General features: G+C 42.6%; 2 protein-coding genes across 2 annotated transcripts; both read left to right on the forward strand.

Annotated features, from left to right (window-relative positions):
• The first annotated feature begins 426 nt into the window (after positions 1 to 426).
• acd (ACD shelterin complex subunit and telomerase recruitment factor) lies at positions 427 to 2,723 on the forward strand. The gene is made up of 2 exons (XM_070972493.1): positions 427 to 490; positions 635 to 2,723. The coding sequence occupies exon 2, from the start codon at positions 719 to 721 to the stop codon at positions 2,591 to 2,593; it is 1,875 nt and encodes a 624-aa protein (XP_070828594.1). The 5' UTR covers positions 427 to 490; positions 635 to 718; the 3' UTR covers positions 2,594 to 2,723.
• Positions 2,724 to 7,499: 4,776 nt separating this feature from the next.
• On the forward strand, positions 7,500 to 8,987 carry foxl1 (forkhead box L1). The gene has a single exon (XM_070972607.1). It carries the CDS (start codon positions 7,511 to 7,513, stop codon positions 8,687 to 8,689), a length of 1,179 nt encoding a protein of 392 aa, XP_070828708.1. The 5' UTR covers positions 7,500 to 7,510; the 3' UTR covers positions 8,690 to 8,987.
• Positions 8,988 to 18,127: the final 9,140 nt, after the last annotated feature.

Genomic DNA, 18,127 nt, shown 5'->3' on the forward strand with positions numbered 1-18,127 from the left:
TAGTGCAACATATATTAGTTCAGTTATATTAAATATTATTGTTTTGCTTATCTTTATCAACTAAGACAAACAAAACTACTACGCGTATTAACTGTCCACATTTCGAAATGAGTAAAACAAGTGAGAATGAAAAAGAAGCCGAACGAGTCCAGAAAACGAAACTGCCCGCATAAAGCAAACGAGAATACCATCAACCTGTATTTCCGGTACGAGTAAACCTTTCTTCACGAACTCTTATAGTGCTGCTATGCTTTTTAGCAATACAAATAAAGCAACGCAAATTATTGAATTAGCAAGTCAGATTTTTACCGCGTGTAAGCGATAAATACAGATTACTAATCTGCGAAAGAGGACACACATTTGCACCTTTAATTTGAAGGAAAACTCGCCTTCGTTCGATGCATAGTTACTTCTCGGTAACTTGAAACAACAGTCGCCGCCATAACTTGAACAAACAGGAGTGTTACTATTGACGCAGGATTATATCAAGGTAATAGTGCAGTATTGCTGTAAAACTCTAGTAAATATGTTGGTTTTAGCAATGTGTTTCACGCGTACATAACCACAATGTGTCGCGTTCGGTCAACAAAATTCGTGTTTTATAGTGGCTCATACTTATGTCTCTCGTTTCTAGCTCCCGTGGTGATGGTGAGACGGTGGGGGAACTACAAAGCACCACACATGTTTCACCGGTGGAACTGAAACAAAAGCGACAAACATGCCTCGAACCGGTCGGAGCAGACTGTCTCCGTGGATAGAGAGTCTGATCCTGAGCCATGGCGGTCAGGAGGAGGGCAGCAGCGGCAGCAGTGGGCGGCTGAAGGCTCATGTCATCGGAGTGGGTCAGATGTCACAGTCGCAGGCTCAGGGTTCAGAGAGCCCCACCGGGCTGCTCTTCCTCTCCGACGGGGTGCTCCAGATCCCCGCCATTCTCACTGCATCGGCCTGGGAGCATCTTCAGGAGCAGGAGGACCGCGAGAGCTTCACCAGTCTGGTCAACACCACGGTGTGCATTCAGGACTACCGGCTCCAGTTTCACATGGCCCACGAACAGACGAAATGCAGGTTCTTCTTATCAGTTGGAGAGCTGGCTACAACTGCAGCCGGGCCGGTTAAAGACAACACCCCTTGCTGCACGACACTGCCCTCCATCAGGATGAAGATCTGCAAGACATGGAGGGTCCTGCTGGGTCAGGAGGTGCTGGATTCTCAGGCCAGCCAGTGTGGCTTCGATCTGTCCGAGCTGCTGGGCGAATGGCAGCATGACTGCATGCAGGCTGTTCTGGAGGATGTTAGGGAGAGGCTGATGATCGCGACCAGCCGCCCCGTCAGCCCGCAGCCCTCCACCTCAACTTGCACCTCATTGCCGACCCGTCCAGACGCATCCACCGCCACGAGCTGGGATGTTGACAGGGTCAGATACAAAGGATTGAAATGTTTCAGTGTCCCCGTAAAGTGTCTTCTCATCCCAGAGGAAGATGCTCAGCAGCTGCAAACACCCTCTGATGCTGGAAGCAGGACGCCAAGTGGGCTTGCTGCTGCCTCTGAGGACAGACAGAGAGATTTACTCCAAGTCTTCAAGCCTGCAAAGACCACACAGCCTTCTGTCGATGATGTAGAGTGGCGAATACCCAAGCCAGCAGTCATAGAGACAGACTTCGACATCAATCAGAGCTCACCTCTTCCCGCGGAGGATGGCATGTTATATGAGGACGTGATCATAGGGATGATTGACAGCAACATCCGACCCTTATCCAACCCTTGGGACATTTTTCCTCCACCAGATGACACCTCCTCATCCTCTGATGCATCCCCAGAAGCGGCGCCGAGCAATTCACTGCCCAATCCCACTGCCACCGAATCCAAGCCTGATCGTGCTGCTGTCTTAACCAGCACGCAACTTCCTGTCCACAGCTCGAAGGAGTCCCAGCCGACATCAGAATGCAGCAAAAAAGAGCACAGCTGCCTCCCGCCGTACCAGAAACCGCCGCCACACTCGACTAGTCTCCACGCCTCTGCCGGCTCTTCATCGTCAACTTCTGTGAGCCCACCGGAACTCTTTACCAGACCGTCAAACCTGTTGGCTGCCGCAGACGAGCACCACCCAGACACGGTACAACAACACCTAGTGTTGGACCAAGAAAGCCAGGTTTTGGAGGAGAATGTTGGAATAAATCATAGAAAGGCAAAGAGAAAAAGAAGTGAGCCCGCACCAGAAGCACTAGCCAACTTTGTGGATGAGGACGAGGAGGAAGGTGGGAGTCCTCCATCTTGGCTCTTTGACACTCAGGCAGGTTCCAGGACCAAAGAGGGCAGCAGACAGCAGCAGGGTCAGCCTGTCAGGACCGTGTTGAGAAAGGATCCTGCTGCTCACAGCGACGGCAGGCGCTTCCTGTACTCTTACCAGGTGTCTGGACAGAACCTGCAGGACTTCAGCCAGTTCAAAGTAGCTGAATCCTGCCTGCACTGGGCCGTGAAGTACCTTGTTGTTCCTAAGCAGGCAGATCGTCCACACAACACGTCAGTCACCTCCAATCAGACGTCATCTGATGGGATCGAGGTCACGTCCCTGAAGGCTCAAAATGTTGAATGAGAGTTTAGCTGGTCTGTTATTGTTTTGACTGTTTCCACGTTGTTGGATGTTACAATCTCCTCTGACAGAGTAACTTAACTCTGTGTGATTGAGTCTGTTTTGTATGGTGCAGGAAAAATTAAAAAGTTTGCATTTATACTTGTTCAGTGTAAATAAATAAAAACAAGTTGATCTCCTGTCTCAACTCAACTAAATTACTTTGTCAAAAAAAACCCATAATTTACCAACTTTTTCTGAAGCTTTCAACCACATCTTGAAGAGATATTTGTTGAAAGTTTGATCCTGATCCGCTGTAATGTTAAACTCAATGAGCGGTTCACCACAGATGTCCTGAGAGGCAAGTGTGAAAAAAATATGCTGATCTAAATAGTTTTCTCGCCTGTGTTTATGATTTAACAAAGAAAAAAAAGAAAGGTTTTCCCAGGATAATGTTTCCAAGTTCCTTATTTTTTTTTTTCCAAATGTGAAAACAGATGGAAAAAAGATGAATGCTCGTCAGTGTTTGTTGTTGTAATACTCACTTTGGCCACAAGAGGCTGAAGCGTACCACACATGGGAAAAGCTTGCCCTTTTTTCCACCCCTGAAAAAAAGGAACCTGGAAAGATGATGCTGGGGAAAAAGTATATATTATTAAAATTAATTTTTGGATACTTTTGGAGACACATAAGACAAGAAATCAAGCTTCATAATCTGAAATGATGACAATTATTTTAACTTGAAATTCCTTAAATGTATTTATTGTATGAAAAAGGTAAAAGGTCAGTCAATTTCTCAAACACATATATGATGTTTTCATTATGCATTTTACCATAGGATTATAACAGGACTCACTTGAGAGAGTAAAGCAGTTTTCTCTTTGTCCAGATGATGTCACCAAATACCACACATATTTGAGTTTACATTAGTCATGATGAATGAGAGTTAAGGTTTTAAATGTGGAAATTCCTGGTGTATTGTAAGCAGCCTGCACGCTTGGTCAAAAACCCAATATTTTGACAACATTAATCTAGAACAGAAGACTATTTCAGTCTTTATCTGAAGCTATTACGCTGGATTAAATCACTATTTCTGACCATAATTTAATCCCATCATTTCAAATTACCTACTGATTAAATGGTTTGAGTGCACAAAAGTAAGTGTGTGTGTGTGTGTGTGTGTGTGTGTGTGTGTGTGTGTGTGTGTGTGTGTGTGTGTGTGTGTGTGTGTGTGTGTGTGTTAAGTGTAGTCTATATGTTGATTTGGCCCCACTAAACGCTTTTTAATCAATACAGGATTTCATATGTTTCACAAGACATGGGGGCCGAGAGTCAGAGGGAAAAATGATCCGTTTCAGCAGCACTTAAACAACACTCATGCGAGGGAGTTGGTGTCCCTGATTTTTTTGGTAGTTTTACATTTTGAGCTCCGGCCCGTCAGGACATCGAGTCCTCAGTTTTCCTCACAGGAAAATATCCTCCTGTGGTCACAAATCTCCCGAGCTTCACTGCGCAGAATGATGTATGCGCCCTGTTTTGACACCAGAAGGGGGGAGTGAGTTACATCTACAACTCCCACTGAAAATTCCCAAATTTTAACTGCTGGAAACAAGATATCTCCGACATACGTGTCCAGTTTTCACATCACAGTTTCCAAACTAGCTGTGCTGTCACATCATCATGTTCAGCTGAAGGTGAGCAATGAGAAACTTTCACCTTGCAGAGGTGAAATTTTATTAATTTTAACCAGATAAAGATTTATTTTTAGGTCACATGTCACATGTCTGGTGAGAGTCTTTAAGGAACTACAAACAGTACTTTGTCATTTGCTGAAGTCAGTTTAGGACGATTGATAAGAGCGCTCTGCCTCTCAGGTCATTCTGTTTTTGTCCACAAATTTAAATGTGGGCTTTGTTGACATTTCCTGATTATAAAAAGAAAAAGGGGGTCTTTTCTAGATCCCTATTACAGTGACCTGTGCCATCTATCTCCAAATGAAAAACTGGGTAATCCATTCATAATTTATTTGAAACATTACTCAAGTTCCCTCTAAACAAAAAGTTTTGCAAATTGTGTGAAATGATTTTGCACACTGATCATGAAGGACAGGTATGGTGTTATCATTTTATCAGATCCTGGGATGTTTCCACAGCATGGAGTTTGGTGAATTAATGCTCTTGGATGTTGGACACAATTGCATTTTTTTTTTTTTTTTTTTGGCTAGGTTTGCATGTTAAAGGCTATAGTGTTAACACTGAGACACGTGCTCAGTAGCCCTCTTAAAAACTCCAGCTGCTCAGATCATAGGCTCACGTCTTGCGCACTGGCTGATACATAAATGCTTTTGCTTTCATATAAATTCTAAGATGTGTCTCCTGCGCCGTGGACGGAAAAAACTTTCCAGCAGATGCCCTTTGAAAATGTCAAATCCTGCTTGCCGTGGCTTGTCCACGTCTAATACTTGCATGTTAGTTTAGTTTTATTTGCTAATGAATCACCGTCTGCTCGGAGCGAAACAGAGAAAAGAGCAACTTCTGAGTTTATCCAATGAAAGCTCCAAACCCCTAATGTAAGCAGGAGCCAGCTGTGTGCACTTGTAAAGTTGTTATAATCCTCCTTTGACCTATAAACAGGAAAATACATAATATAAAGCATCATGCTCACATCTACAAATAATACACTGTCCATGTTGTCCTTGTAAGGCAATACAGTCCTAAGCGAGCTTCTCAAAGGACAATTAAAACCCCACATTTCACTCTGTTGATACAAACAGAGTCAATATGTAAAACATGCAACTTCACCCAATGAGCAGTCACCAGCAGGCAGACACGGCTCGTTCAAAGTGACGTAGAGTTTATGTGTCATTTTAGCATTTTGTACCTGTAATATAATTATGCACTTGTTATTATAATGGAGAGCAAAAATCAATCAAGGAAGAACAGTCAGGAATTTATTTGGAATACATATACAGAAAAATTTGTTGATTCAGGTGACCGTCCAGGCCCCAGATACCCCCTGATGACTGATAGTGAGCAGATGGGCTGCAAATAAATGTTTTCATTGTACACATTTAGTTAGTCTGTATTTAAATTGCTTGTTTTGTCTGGCAGAAAATGTAAAAACCCAAAGATATTCACTTTATGTTGTACAGCAGGGATGATTACCCTTTGGACAAAGTGGGCAACCAGCCCAGAAGCTCCAGAGCCCACTGGTGACCATGTATCAGTTGATTTTTTACATAATATGATGAGCTTTGTCTTTAAATTTGCAAGTTGATAATGGCTGCTGCATTGTTTTGTAATCCCGTGGACCTGTCTTCTATCTATGGCGATCATGTGATGCGATAAATAAAGTACATTTCTCTCATTGTATTAGTATATATTGTGTTCATGTAGTGAGTATTCCTAAATGATGTTGTGTTTAATCAAGTGACCACAGCTTCACTGGCATGCCTAAAACCTGAGCTCAAATTCAAGAAATCACAAGACAAAAACAAAGATTTGGGTAAAGTCTGGAAAATTATAATAAAGTATAAAGTTAAAGAGCATAGCGTATCATAATGTGTAGCAGAAATTGTGTTTCATACTTTATTCTGTTAATGTGGCCCCTTAATTTTATTGAAACCCTTTCAGCTGGAAACCACCACTACAGATAATTAACTTCCAAAAAATAGAAAATACACATCATGAGCATCAACTCTAAAATAAAGCATGAAAATAAAAAACTCTGCTAAAAGCTGTACAACTCTGTAACTACCGACTCTACATTTTGTTTTATTTCATATAATATTCTTGCTTTTAATTTGTCCAGCATACACTTGTTGCTGACTTGGTGTGTGTGTGTGTGTGATGTTGTGTTCACTGCCTCTTTATTTAGTGCTGTTCTGTCACTGTGTGTTTTCAGAGTGACCTTGTCCAGGAACCACACATAAAAATGAGCTTTAAGCCACCTCTTGTGCAGTACAACAAATGACAAACACACAAATTATTACAAATAAAGAAAGCTGGATGGAAGGTACTTTAAATATTTAATTTCAAAATAAGGAAGATACATAAGATATAAATAAAACGTGAACCCCCCCCCCCCCCCAGAAATGTATAAACTAATAATAATAATACCGTTAATAATAATGCTTTCATAGTGGTTCATGTGTGATTGTAATTATTATTTTAATATCTTGTCAGTCACCCATCAGTTGCTGTGTCCTCAGATATTCTTTTTGGATTTTTGGAACTGCTTTGGTATTTCCCCTCGCGGGACGAGTAAAGGAACATTGAATTGAATATTGAATTCGTGGAATAAATGCGGTGTTGCGTTTGCTGTACGATCAGTTCCTACACAGAAACAGTCCCTCATGCGTCCATTTCGTTGGAGAGGAGGCAAGAAGAGGTCCTGACAAGAGCTCAAACAAACTGTTTCAGTTATTTTCCCTTTTATACACTTTGTGTTCATTTGAGCGAACCCACAGCAAACCCCAGAGAGGACCCGGCAATGTTTGCTTGTTCTCTCTGTGTGAGCAACTCTCAGCGTCAGGGGTGGACGTGATATTTCAAACAGCACATCAGTGCGTTTATGTATTGGGTGCCCGGAAATTTTTCCAAATAAACACAGCTTGATTCAACCTGGGTGGGCAGACTTATCAAGCGACTAATTCTATAAACAGATGAGGGAATAACCCAGCACCTCATTGGTTGTTGGACAGAGGGGGGGAACATGAGGGAGTTTCGGCGCAATGAAATTTTAATTAATGTGGGTGGGCTGAGAACACCACCGACTGTTTATGATGGACAATTTATTTCCCAGTGCAAAGTCAACATAACACAGCAAACGTACAACAATTATTAACATTTGCTGGGGCCCTCATGAGGCTGGGGAGTCAGTCAGTGGAGGAGAGGGGCTCCGGGAGCAAGCTCAACTTTCCCCGGGACACACTTCGGCGTCATGACTCTCTACCACGGCCGCCTATCGTCGCTCGGAGTGCCATCCTCAGCTCTGAGCCTCCCCGGTCCTCCGCTGATCTATTTGTACGGAGGGGACAGCGGAGGAGTGGTGCCGGCCGGTTTGAGCTTCGTGCCGGCCCGCCAGGAGCCTCCGCAGAAGCCGCCTTACAGCTACATTGCGCTCATCGCCATGGCCATCAAGAGCGCACCGGAGCAGCGCGCAACGCTCAGCGGCATCTACCAGTTCATCATGGACCGGTTCCCCTTTTATCACGACAACAAGCAGGGCTGGCAGAACTCCATCCGCCACAACCTCTCCCTGAATGACTGCTTCATCAAGGTGCCCAGAGAAAAGGGCCGGCCCGGCAAAGGCAGCTACTGGACGCTGGACACCAAGTGCCTGGATATGTTTGAGAACGGCAACTACCGCCGGAGGAAGAGGAAGGCGAGGAGCCAGCAGGAGGCTGTGGACTCCAAAGCCACAGGACACAAGCGCACCAAGGGCCCGGTGCCATACAGGGACCCTCAGTCCTCTTTGAAACATCAGACTGGCTCGGGGACAGCAGAGGTGCCAGCGAGGCAGGATGCGGAGAGGATGGAGACCCAACCAGACACCAAAGCTGTTCTTGTCGAGTTTAACCACGCCGAACAGCTGCAAAATCCCCCCATACAGAGACTTAAAGTGTCTCCCAGCCAGGACAGCCTTGTGTCCACCGGGAGGGGGCTTGACGCCCTGCAGACTGAACCATGTCCCGCTCCGAGACACGCTCCGCTGTGGGTGGACGGTGCGCATCTCCTCGGCTCGTCCCTCCGCCGGGAGCCAGAGGACAGAAGGTCAGCGTTCAGCGGAAGAGAACGAGAGAGAGGTCCACTCTGCGCCGTCAGCTGCGCCGGAAACACAAACTTGGTTGCACTTGCGCACGACAGGCCGAAAGGAAATGTTGCGAGCGGTGATAAATTGAAAGGGTTTAGCATCGAGAGCATCTTATCGAAAAGTGAAGACGAAATGCGCAGCAGCATCCTCGGTTTGTCAACGGGGACATGCGCAGAGCGTCAAAGTCCCGCTTTCAGTTCGTCCGTGGTCCTGGGTGGTCGGCCGCATCACTTGTACCAGATGGGATTCCCCCTCTGCTCTTACATGTCACTCACCTACCCCGACAAAGTACTGCATTTTAAATGAGTACAATTCTGAATTTAAACTTTAATGTATTTACGCATGGACCAGTGAAAGTGTAAAGACTGTAACTAGCTTTGCATGATGATTCACAGAGACAGCTCACTGTTCTGCTCTTCTCAGGATCACTGCCATCTTCATCAGTAATGTCCAGACACTGACAAAGAGCAACGGGAAAGCTTTTAGATTCATTTTTACGCATGCACAATTGTCAGGTTTGTGCTTATTTTCATTGATTCCCAAACTGTTGCTCCTCCAAATATATGGCTGCGCAATTTAATGCTTAATAAAACAAAACGGTGACAGTATACGGGGTTGTCAGTGTCACGTGATATATATATATATATACACCGCATTTCTCTCTTCATTCATGATGATGAAAACCCTGAGAGTAAATTTGTTTGCATAATTCAAAGAAGAATCTTGAACGTCATGCTGGGCCGCTGTAGCCTGCACAGTGTCGAGGAACTGTGGAGATACTGTCCAATACGAGAATAAAGTTTAGTACTCAGTAATGTATTCAAATGCTATTTTACATTCCACTCTGCTCTGAATTTCACGTGCAAAAAATAAAGTTTAGTTTGATAATAAAATGACGGCATGGTTTATTTAACGTAGGGAGTCAAACCAGAAATGCTGTTGGAGGACAGATGCTGTTTGAATGACAAAGTTTTGCGGATGAAAAGTTGTTTATTATTAAGAAAAAAGACACTGATGACATACACACCTGTGTGTTTTCTTTTCAGTTCCAAAAAAAGCCTGTGATATTCATTACAAGGCCTCAGCTTGCACTTTTCCAGTGTCTTGGTTTCTTTTAGTAATTGGGAAAATCATTCCTGAGCTACACTGGTCACGAATTTCCATTTTTTCAAATATTTATGGAAACTACTGCTAGCAGATTTTTTGACAATATTCAATTATCTGTGTTGGAAAAGCCCCTGAAAAAGAGAGGCATCACTGTAGTTCAATCCTCATACTTTTATTAGTGCTGCATGTCTTGATAATTATTATAATGAAAATGTGAATATTGATAAAAAAAAACAAAAACATTTGAAATTACCACGAACAACCAGTATAATATCAGTCAATTTAACAACAAACACGTGATCAATCACACCATATCTGAGGTGGACTAAACAAATAAAGCAAATCATTTCAATGCTGGCGGCGCTGACCCTGGATTAGCATTCTTTTACAGAGCACCAAAAAAACCCCAACTTATTAGCTTTGTCCAATTGTCCAACCGCACTTCATGGTCTTCCACAATAGATGAAGTTTGTTCTGCTCTCATTATTATTTTCATTACTGAGCAAACTCCATATACTGAGGTCGACGGTGAGAAACAGTTAATCAATCTCCTGTTTCCATGATCAGAAGTGAACTCAGGCTCAAAATCAGCAAAATTTGAAGATGCTGTATCCCGCTGGTTCCCACTAAAAGCTCTGAGTCATAAAACACTCCATAGTGAAAAACTGCACACTATACATTCACTATAAAGGACTCTCTAACTACCTATCTTAAATCCTACCCCCATATCAAGCAAAAAGATGGCACTGAAAGTCCTAAATGAGCCTTTCCGAGCCCCGACTTGCTGTAGAATGACACCTGCAGGAAATCAAAGAGCTCTGCTGACAGCATCATTACAAACAGAGAGCAGCCATGTCTAAATATAGGCCTCCAGCTTGGACAGGCACTCGTCTGAAAAGGCTCGACTGTGCGAGGCCAACGCTGTGCAAATCAGGAATGTTTGTTGAAATAAATAAACTTCCCCACATTTGAGGAGAGGAACTCACAATCACAAGCATTTCCTGTGTATAGGATTCTTTTGGTCAGACGTGTAAATAAAACATGATGAAAACCTCAGAAGGGAAAGAATGGAGAAGAGGGTGAGGGCGGACAGGAAAGAAGAGAAGTGAGAAGTATTGGTTTAGCTGAAGGCTTGGCACTTTGTCACTGTGGTATTTTGGGTGCACTTCATACTAACATATGAACCGCTGTAATTGGTTCCACTGGCTCTTCATCCTCCACTGATCTCCAAAGTCCACTGAAAGCTGAGGGGATTAATAAGTGACAGTCAGGGTCTCTGCGAGTGTTTGAACAGTAAAAGATCCTCATGAGAAAGCAGCTCAGACAAAAGCAAAATGCTCGCAGTTTTATTTGTTATCTGAGAAAACAAACTGTGCTGGAGGGTTGCGGTCAGACATCTTTAACATACATCGAGCATTAGCACCAGTCTGAACTCTCCAATGGGGACATAGATATGATTTTGGTGCTTCTCTTCCAGACACACAGCCTGCTGGTGGAGGTGGGACACACGTCTGGATTAGGATGAGTTTAAGGAGACGGATTCAGAAACACTAAATGCATCTTATCGTTATCTGAGTCTGTTTGTTTTCAGGCATCCTGCAATCCAACTGACTTTTTCTTCAGCTGCTTTGGCTGTCAGTTGACAGTCTGTCGGTCTGTTTAGATGGTCGGATGTAAAAGTCCCTGCTGTGGGATTAATAAAGGATTATTTTATACTCATTTATGCATACTTTGTTTTACAGTTTCCAAAAGAAAGATGTGCTTTGAATTTGAAAGCAGGCTGTTCCTTGTGTTTAATCACTGCTGCAGCCCACCTTTCAGCAGCCCTATGGGGCGAACAATGCTCCACCACTAACCCCAACCAACCACAGAAAAACACCCACATCCATGGGATTTATTAAGGTGTAGACAGACAAACAACCAAAACGCTAAATCAAGATGACCAAAAGACACAAAGTGCAAGGACGAGAGGCCACCAGAAGCCTCTCTCTTCTGGTGCTGGCGCAGGAGCTTTAAGCACTTTATAGCCGGGACTGCTGCACCCAACTGATTAGTCAGATGTAGCACACCTGGGCAGAGAGGAAACGAGACAAACAGCACAGGGAACACAGAAAACAACACCACAACTGTAGTTTGAAAGCTATTAAGTAGTAAGATAAAGCCAACAAGGTTACCTTAGGTTACAATCTTAAATATGTGTTCTTTAACTCTTGAAGGTTTCTGATTTTCACACCAAAAAAATGCAGAAAATCTACATTAATCCCCGACAAAGCCAAGAGTTACAACTGATAAACCTTTGAGAGATGATGTCTTATTAGAGAGTGGCACGCATCTTTTCTCGTCACAGTATTTCCAGGGTAAAAACAAGCGTTCACACTCATCCTCCTTTCTCTCTTCAGCCATCTCTGCTCCAACGCAGGTCTTCTTCTGCTGAATCCAAACAAACCAGAAACAGAAAACGCATCATTTCCTGTTTGACAGAGGAAAAGACCCACCGGACAGCGTGTGTGTTTAGAGCATCAAACGTAAGAGCTTTCATCAGGTTGAATCACTGCTCTGTTGTAGTGATCAGTCATAGAGAGCAGCAAAATGGACAAGTATTTAGATGAAAATGTTGGGGATTATTACTTCAAACTAAATTTAGCCCTCAGACCAGCTGGGGAAGAAGTTCAGGGAAAACTGATACAGAATGCAGAAGAGCTCAGCACCTTTGACAAACAGTGTTGAATCTAAGCTCTCTGTTGATATTTGTTTATTGCAAACGATTTTTGTTTGGGGCTCATTTCGACAATTTGATTAAAAGAACAGGGAAATAAATGTATACTATGAATCAGCTAAATAAACTCTGAAAGTTAAATCAGTTAAAATCTAAAAAATAGGATAGTCCAAGTCTGAATGTCTACTTTAGTTCATTTCAAACAAAGATTATTATTTACTAAAACTGACTAACTTCATCCGCTCATTAAAACCTTGTGATATGTTTGGATATGCTAACACAGACGAACGAAATAAAATCCCTTCATGACCTTACCGTGGACGTGCAGGCGGGTGGTGTTAGTGATGGCAGTGCTGATTGTTGGTCCGCCCCTCGCTGGTGGTGTTGCATGTGTTCCTGTATTGAAACATGGTCCAGAGATTCATGGTGTCAAAGAGCCACTAGCATGACTGCAGACCTTTAAACCGTGTTCAAACTGAATGGAGCCCTGCATGACGAACAGTGGTGGAACCTAAGTAAGTACATTTATTCAAGCACTGTACTTAAGTACAGATCTGAAGTACTTACATCTTGATATTGTACTTTTTACTCCACAATATTTGTCTGACAGCTTTAGTTACTAGTTGCATTTCAGATAGCATTTTTTCAGTGTATCTCTAAATGTGTTGAAATGATAAAATGTTATTTCATGCTTTGAGAAAATACTCCTACTTCTTGGATTAACTGGAAACTGTGTTGTCACAGAGCTGAAAACAGGGCTGTTGCTGTTTTTGAAGATACGTGGTCCTCACAGGACAGCGACGCTACAAACATATGATGATCTTATAGAATATGATGCATCGCTGTAGATGAAACTACCAAACAGTGCATAGAGGTTAAAATGAACATACACGAGTGCAGCAGTAATATCAATCCAAAAGCATCAGACATGATAGTGAAACACTGACTGAGGATGGAACTTTTACTTTTCATGCTATAAGTACATTTTACTGATAATACTTACATACTTTTACCTAAGTAAGGTTTTGAATGCAGGACTTTAACTTGCAGTGGAGTATTTTCACAGTGTGGTATTAGTACTTCAGTAAAGGATCTGAAGACTTCCTCCACCACTGATGAAAGATGCAGCCTCATTAGCCTGAAGGAGGCCGGCGTGGTGATGCAGCGGTGGTGCCATCTTACATGAAACAAAACTGAAAAACGCACCATCATCCGGCAAAAAGATCAGCAGCGCAATCCAACACGGCACTGCAGAGGCCAATGAAATAAGCGAGAAACATAGACTGTATGAGTGGAGCCAAATGCACAGTTAGATTACAGGTAGATTACTTGCAACGTGAACAGTTTATTTGTACAATTTACCTTGTGATTTGTGATTTTTTTTTGGAGTAAGAGTACATTTCTTTCTTCAAATCTTTCACTGAAATCTTTGTTCCAGTGTTTTCAGAGGGAGGAGTGAGCGAGCTCCTGTACAGTCTGTGTGTGGGGCACTTTGGGGAATAGCTGCAGATTAGTTCAGAGCGTTTTGAGCTGACTTTAAATATCTTCATCATGACTCATTTTGAGACAGAGCTGACAGGCCTCTATAGTAACACACACCGAGAGAAATATAACTGAAACTCTGGGAAGTGTCGTCGCCCCCGTCTCATGTGCAATCAAGTCCCAGCTCAGTGCTAAATCAGGCAGTTTAAAGCTTCCTGGTTCAAAAGGGCTCCTAATCCAAGTGTTTATTATATTTTTTCACTCTCTACATAAACCGGCTACACTTGTCCAAATACACACTCAGCACCGGGGGAGGGCGGGGCCGTGATGAAGATTGATGGGCTTGGTTCAGGCCCCATTAGCTGCTAATCAAGTTAGGTTTCCTGGCACAGAGCTCTATACATCATTATGTGCCTGAAATGTCCTCCAGATCAGGACTGATGTTGTTTACAACCTGGACACAAACACATACATAGAGGGAGACGACAGTACGTGTGTGCACGCAGATATACAGTTACACCTGTAAAATCTCATGAATTTAAACACAGGGCAACGGGCCTGCAATAAATCTCAGCTCTGCAATATTCAGCTCGTATTGATACTGTGTCAGAGAAACCCTGTGGTTGTCCCTCAGGCTGTAGTTGATGCATTGAATTGTAACTGCATTAAACCTTATTGTACAGTTTGCCTGTTCATCCCTCCAGTGACAAGGGGACATGACATTTCTGGAGGTTGGTGGAACATTACCTTGCTAACACACTTCAATTTGCCTTTATCTTTAATTTGGCAGCAGTCTGCGTATGCAAGCACAGTTCTACGTGGATTTCAGGAGGTCAGAGTTGCTCTGGTGGACTTAATACAAATGAGTTCCACCTTAATGGGTCTAATTAGCTCAGCTTTTCTGATAAGTAAAAGGACCAGTGAAACAACCAACAGGAGCACAGTATGTTCTTCAAGCTATGTACTTTGGCTGCTGTACTAGTCTACCTAGCCAGCCCATTAAGTGGAAAAAAAAAAAATCTTAAAAACTCTGAGAGGAAGTCACATTCACCAATGTTTGTATATATTTGCAAATAGTTCCTGAGAAATCCCCCCCAATGTGGTTTTATTAAGACTCCTTTGATTCTCCTCTCCTCTTTATATCAAGTAGTTTAATGCTAAATGCCAACACAATTCACACGGCAAACTGTGTGTAACTCTTTGTAGGTGTGTGTTCTGACTTTTCTTATCGAGAGCGGTAATGCTTTCTGAATTATTACCTTTTACTCATATCTCAGCCATTCTACAACCTCCATTAATATTTTACAATTCCTGGTATTGCACTCTGATCTGCTGAACATAAGCCTGTCATGATGATGTACTCTTTATGGGTTACATACATAATGCATTAAAACTACACAAGCCCATTCAGCCCCATTCTATTTATAACATAGAACGTGTAAATAGTAGAAACTCCATAGCTCAGCATTGTAACTGTGAATAGGGCTGACATGTACAGTTTATGTGTCTAATACCATAATGCAGAGAGGCTAATGCTGAAGTGCTCTAAGGTTGCATCTGTAACTACATGGCCAGTGAGTTTTAACAGTGCTTCATTCACATAAAAACATTTGATATGTTCATTCAAAAATCACATCACCAGTGATCACACTAAGCACACATGCTTCTCTAGTTTTATCTTTGCATTGATTCTGTGTGACTTCCAGCCCTTAAAGCTGAGATCACTAATGAATTAAAGACAATAAATCATTGGTCAGTTTTCTTGCACTCTGTAAATCTGTGGTTCTGTGGTCATTTTTCTCTACCTGCTGCACGGTCAACCCAAACAAGGAGATTATTTTGGAATATCCATCCATCCATTATCTATACCGCCTATCCCTTTCGGGGTTGCGGGGGGCTGGAGCCTATCCCAGCTACAATGGGCGAGAGGCGGGGTACACCCTGAACCGGTCGCCAGCCGATTGCAGGGCCACATGCAAAGACAGACAACCATTCACACTCACACTCACACCTACGGACAATTTAGAGTCATCAATTAACCTAATGAGCATGTTTTTGGTCTGTGGGAGGAAGCCGGAGTACCCGGAGAGAACCCACGCATACACGGGAAGAACATGCAAACTTCACACAGAAAGGCCCCGCCTGACCCGGGGATCGAACCGGCAACCTTCTTGCTGTGAGGCACGCGCACTACCTGCTGCGCCACCGTGCAGCCTATTTTGGAATATTTAATACACAAATACAATGTAATAGTGTTTGGCGCAGAAGCAAATATTTATTTCATGTTTAACTTGAATGTGTTGCAGACAAAGCAGCATTCCCTAAAAACTGAAATCCTAAAGACGAAACATTTCCAGTGCTGCAGATGATGGCGTCATTCTTAGCTTTACTGATGAGGCAGCTGGCCAGTGAAATACTGCTCTCATCAAAACTTTTCAACATCTCTGCAGCTTTGCTTTCACGAACTGTAAATAAATACCCTCAGTCTCATGAGGATTGTGTGCATGTGTGTGTACAGTATGTGTGTATATACAGAGACTGTCAGGAGGACTTGTACACAGCAGCAGGATTACCACCCCCAGACTGGGACCACCCTGACTTTAACACTTAATCCAGGAAGAAGTGGAGCTGCATCACTTAGGGCCAACGCCCCCTCTGCACACACACACACACACACACACACACACACAAATGTCTATGCAAAGTAGGAATTGTGTTGCAATGGAGTTTGTGTCTTCACTTACACACATGGCCAACATACACACATTTAATTTGAGCACTTCATCTGAAACAAAACAGTGTTATACTGCACAGCTGGTCTCGTACAAGTCCAACATGTTTGCTGAACGTCTTATTGTCAGAGTGACTGTGAATGCATCATAGTTATGTTATGTTTGTATGTACAGTGTTGTTAGCGTGTCTACTGTAAAACACATGAGTGAACCTTATGTGTGTGCTCAGAGTGTCACTGACTGTGTCTGTGTGTGCGTTTGCATTAATGTCCTCTATCATTGAGGAGACAGCTGAAGAAAGTCAGCTGATGTTAGATCACCTTGATAATCCTAACACTGAGATAGGGCTTGAATTAGGGATATTAGATATTAATGGTTATTGATGATGCTTGGATTAGAGATTATTTCTAATAGAGTTAAAAGACTGTCAAATAGTTATACAACAAATAGAAGATGCAACAGTGAAAACAGAAAGGATTACACAAGGGGAATTAAACTTGACAACAGCAAAATGCATGGATGAATATGAAATGCATAAGACACAGAATGTTATGTTTAAAAGCTTTGACGAAACACATGTGGTCTTATGTAGAAGTGGACCTTAACCATTGGACCTCCACCCAGCCAACACCACACTGTTACTCAGCTGATGACTTTGATGTATCTTGAGGAAACACAAGAGGAAACTGTCAAACCACAAAATCATTCTTGACCTCAGAGTGTAGAGAGATAATTGTACAGGCTTCATTTAAGATCTTCAACTAAGATTTGAATGTAGACCATGAGAAGCAAATCAAAAGACCTTTGAGCTGAGATTATTTTGTTACACAGGAATGAACTTTTCCTACATTTTGGGACATTTTTACAAACTTTTCCTGTATTTCCACCAAAGGAACACTTTTGTTTTACACTCCCTGCACTTTCCACAAAGCTACACAGCTGCTATTCCTACAAATCTGCAGATAAAAAACACAGGTGAAGTTAATAAGTTCCTCCTTCAAGTGCGACACAAAATGTGCAACATGCAACACATTAAGCACAGAAGGTCGTACATTAGCAGAGAAAGTGTCTAAATGTACCGACATTCATTGAAGAAATAATTTTAAGTGTCCATAACTAATGAAATGTTTACCCGTTTTAAAACCTCTGCTGGTTGAAGCACAATTGGACAAAAAGTGACAAAAGGTGACTGGCATGTTGCATGACTGGCTCATGTGTGTTGAGGTCTGGCATTAATTAGATTGAGGTGGGTGTTCATGGTGCGACACTGCTGACTGGCCTTTCACAGCTCATTACATGGTGTCCAATCAGAGCACAGCCAGCGTGACTGCTGTTTATTTATACACAGAGCTGGAAATGGCAGAGTGCAGGCAGCTCGGACAAAACCTCAAACTCTGGAACAGTCTAGCACATTGTACTGCGACAGAGGGTCCCAATCAACACCTTACTCTTATTGACTCAGACATATACAAGCTCTTAGATCAATAAAGTTTCATTTTAGGATTACGGTTAAAGTAAGCTAGCATTACGTTTCATGTTAGTTTTTTCTTTTTGACACTTGTGGTCTTTCAGAGGCTTTTCCATGAAGGATGCAACATAATTCTAGACAGACAAATAACACTTTTTAAATATAAAAGGTTGAATGTTGGTCTTAATCTCTGCACACTGACTAACAGTAAGTAAAGTGACATCACACGGATCCAAGTA

This window comes from Chaetodon trifascialis, chromosome 10 (genome assembly GCF_039877785.1).
Source record: "Chaetodon trifascialis isolate fChaTrf1 chromosome 10, fChaTrf1.hap1, whole genome shotgun sequence".
NCBI lineage: Eukaryota > Metazoa > Chordata > Actinopteri > Chaetodontiformes > Chaetodontidae > Chaetodon > Chaetodon trifascialis.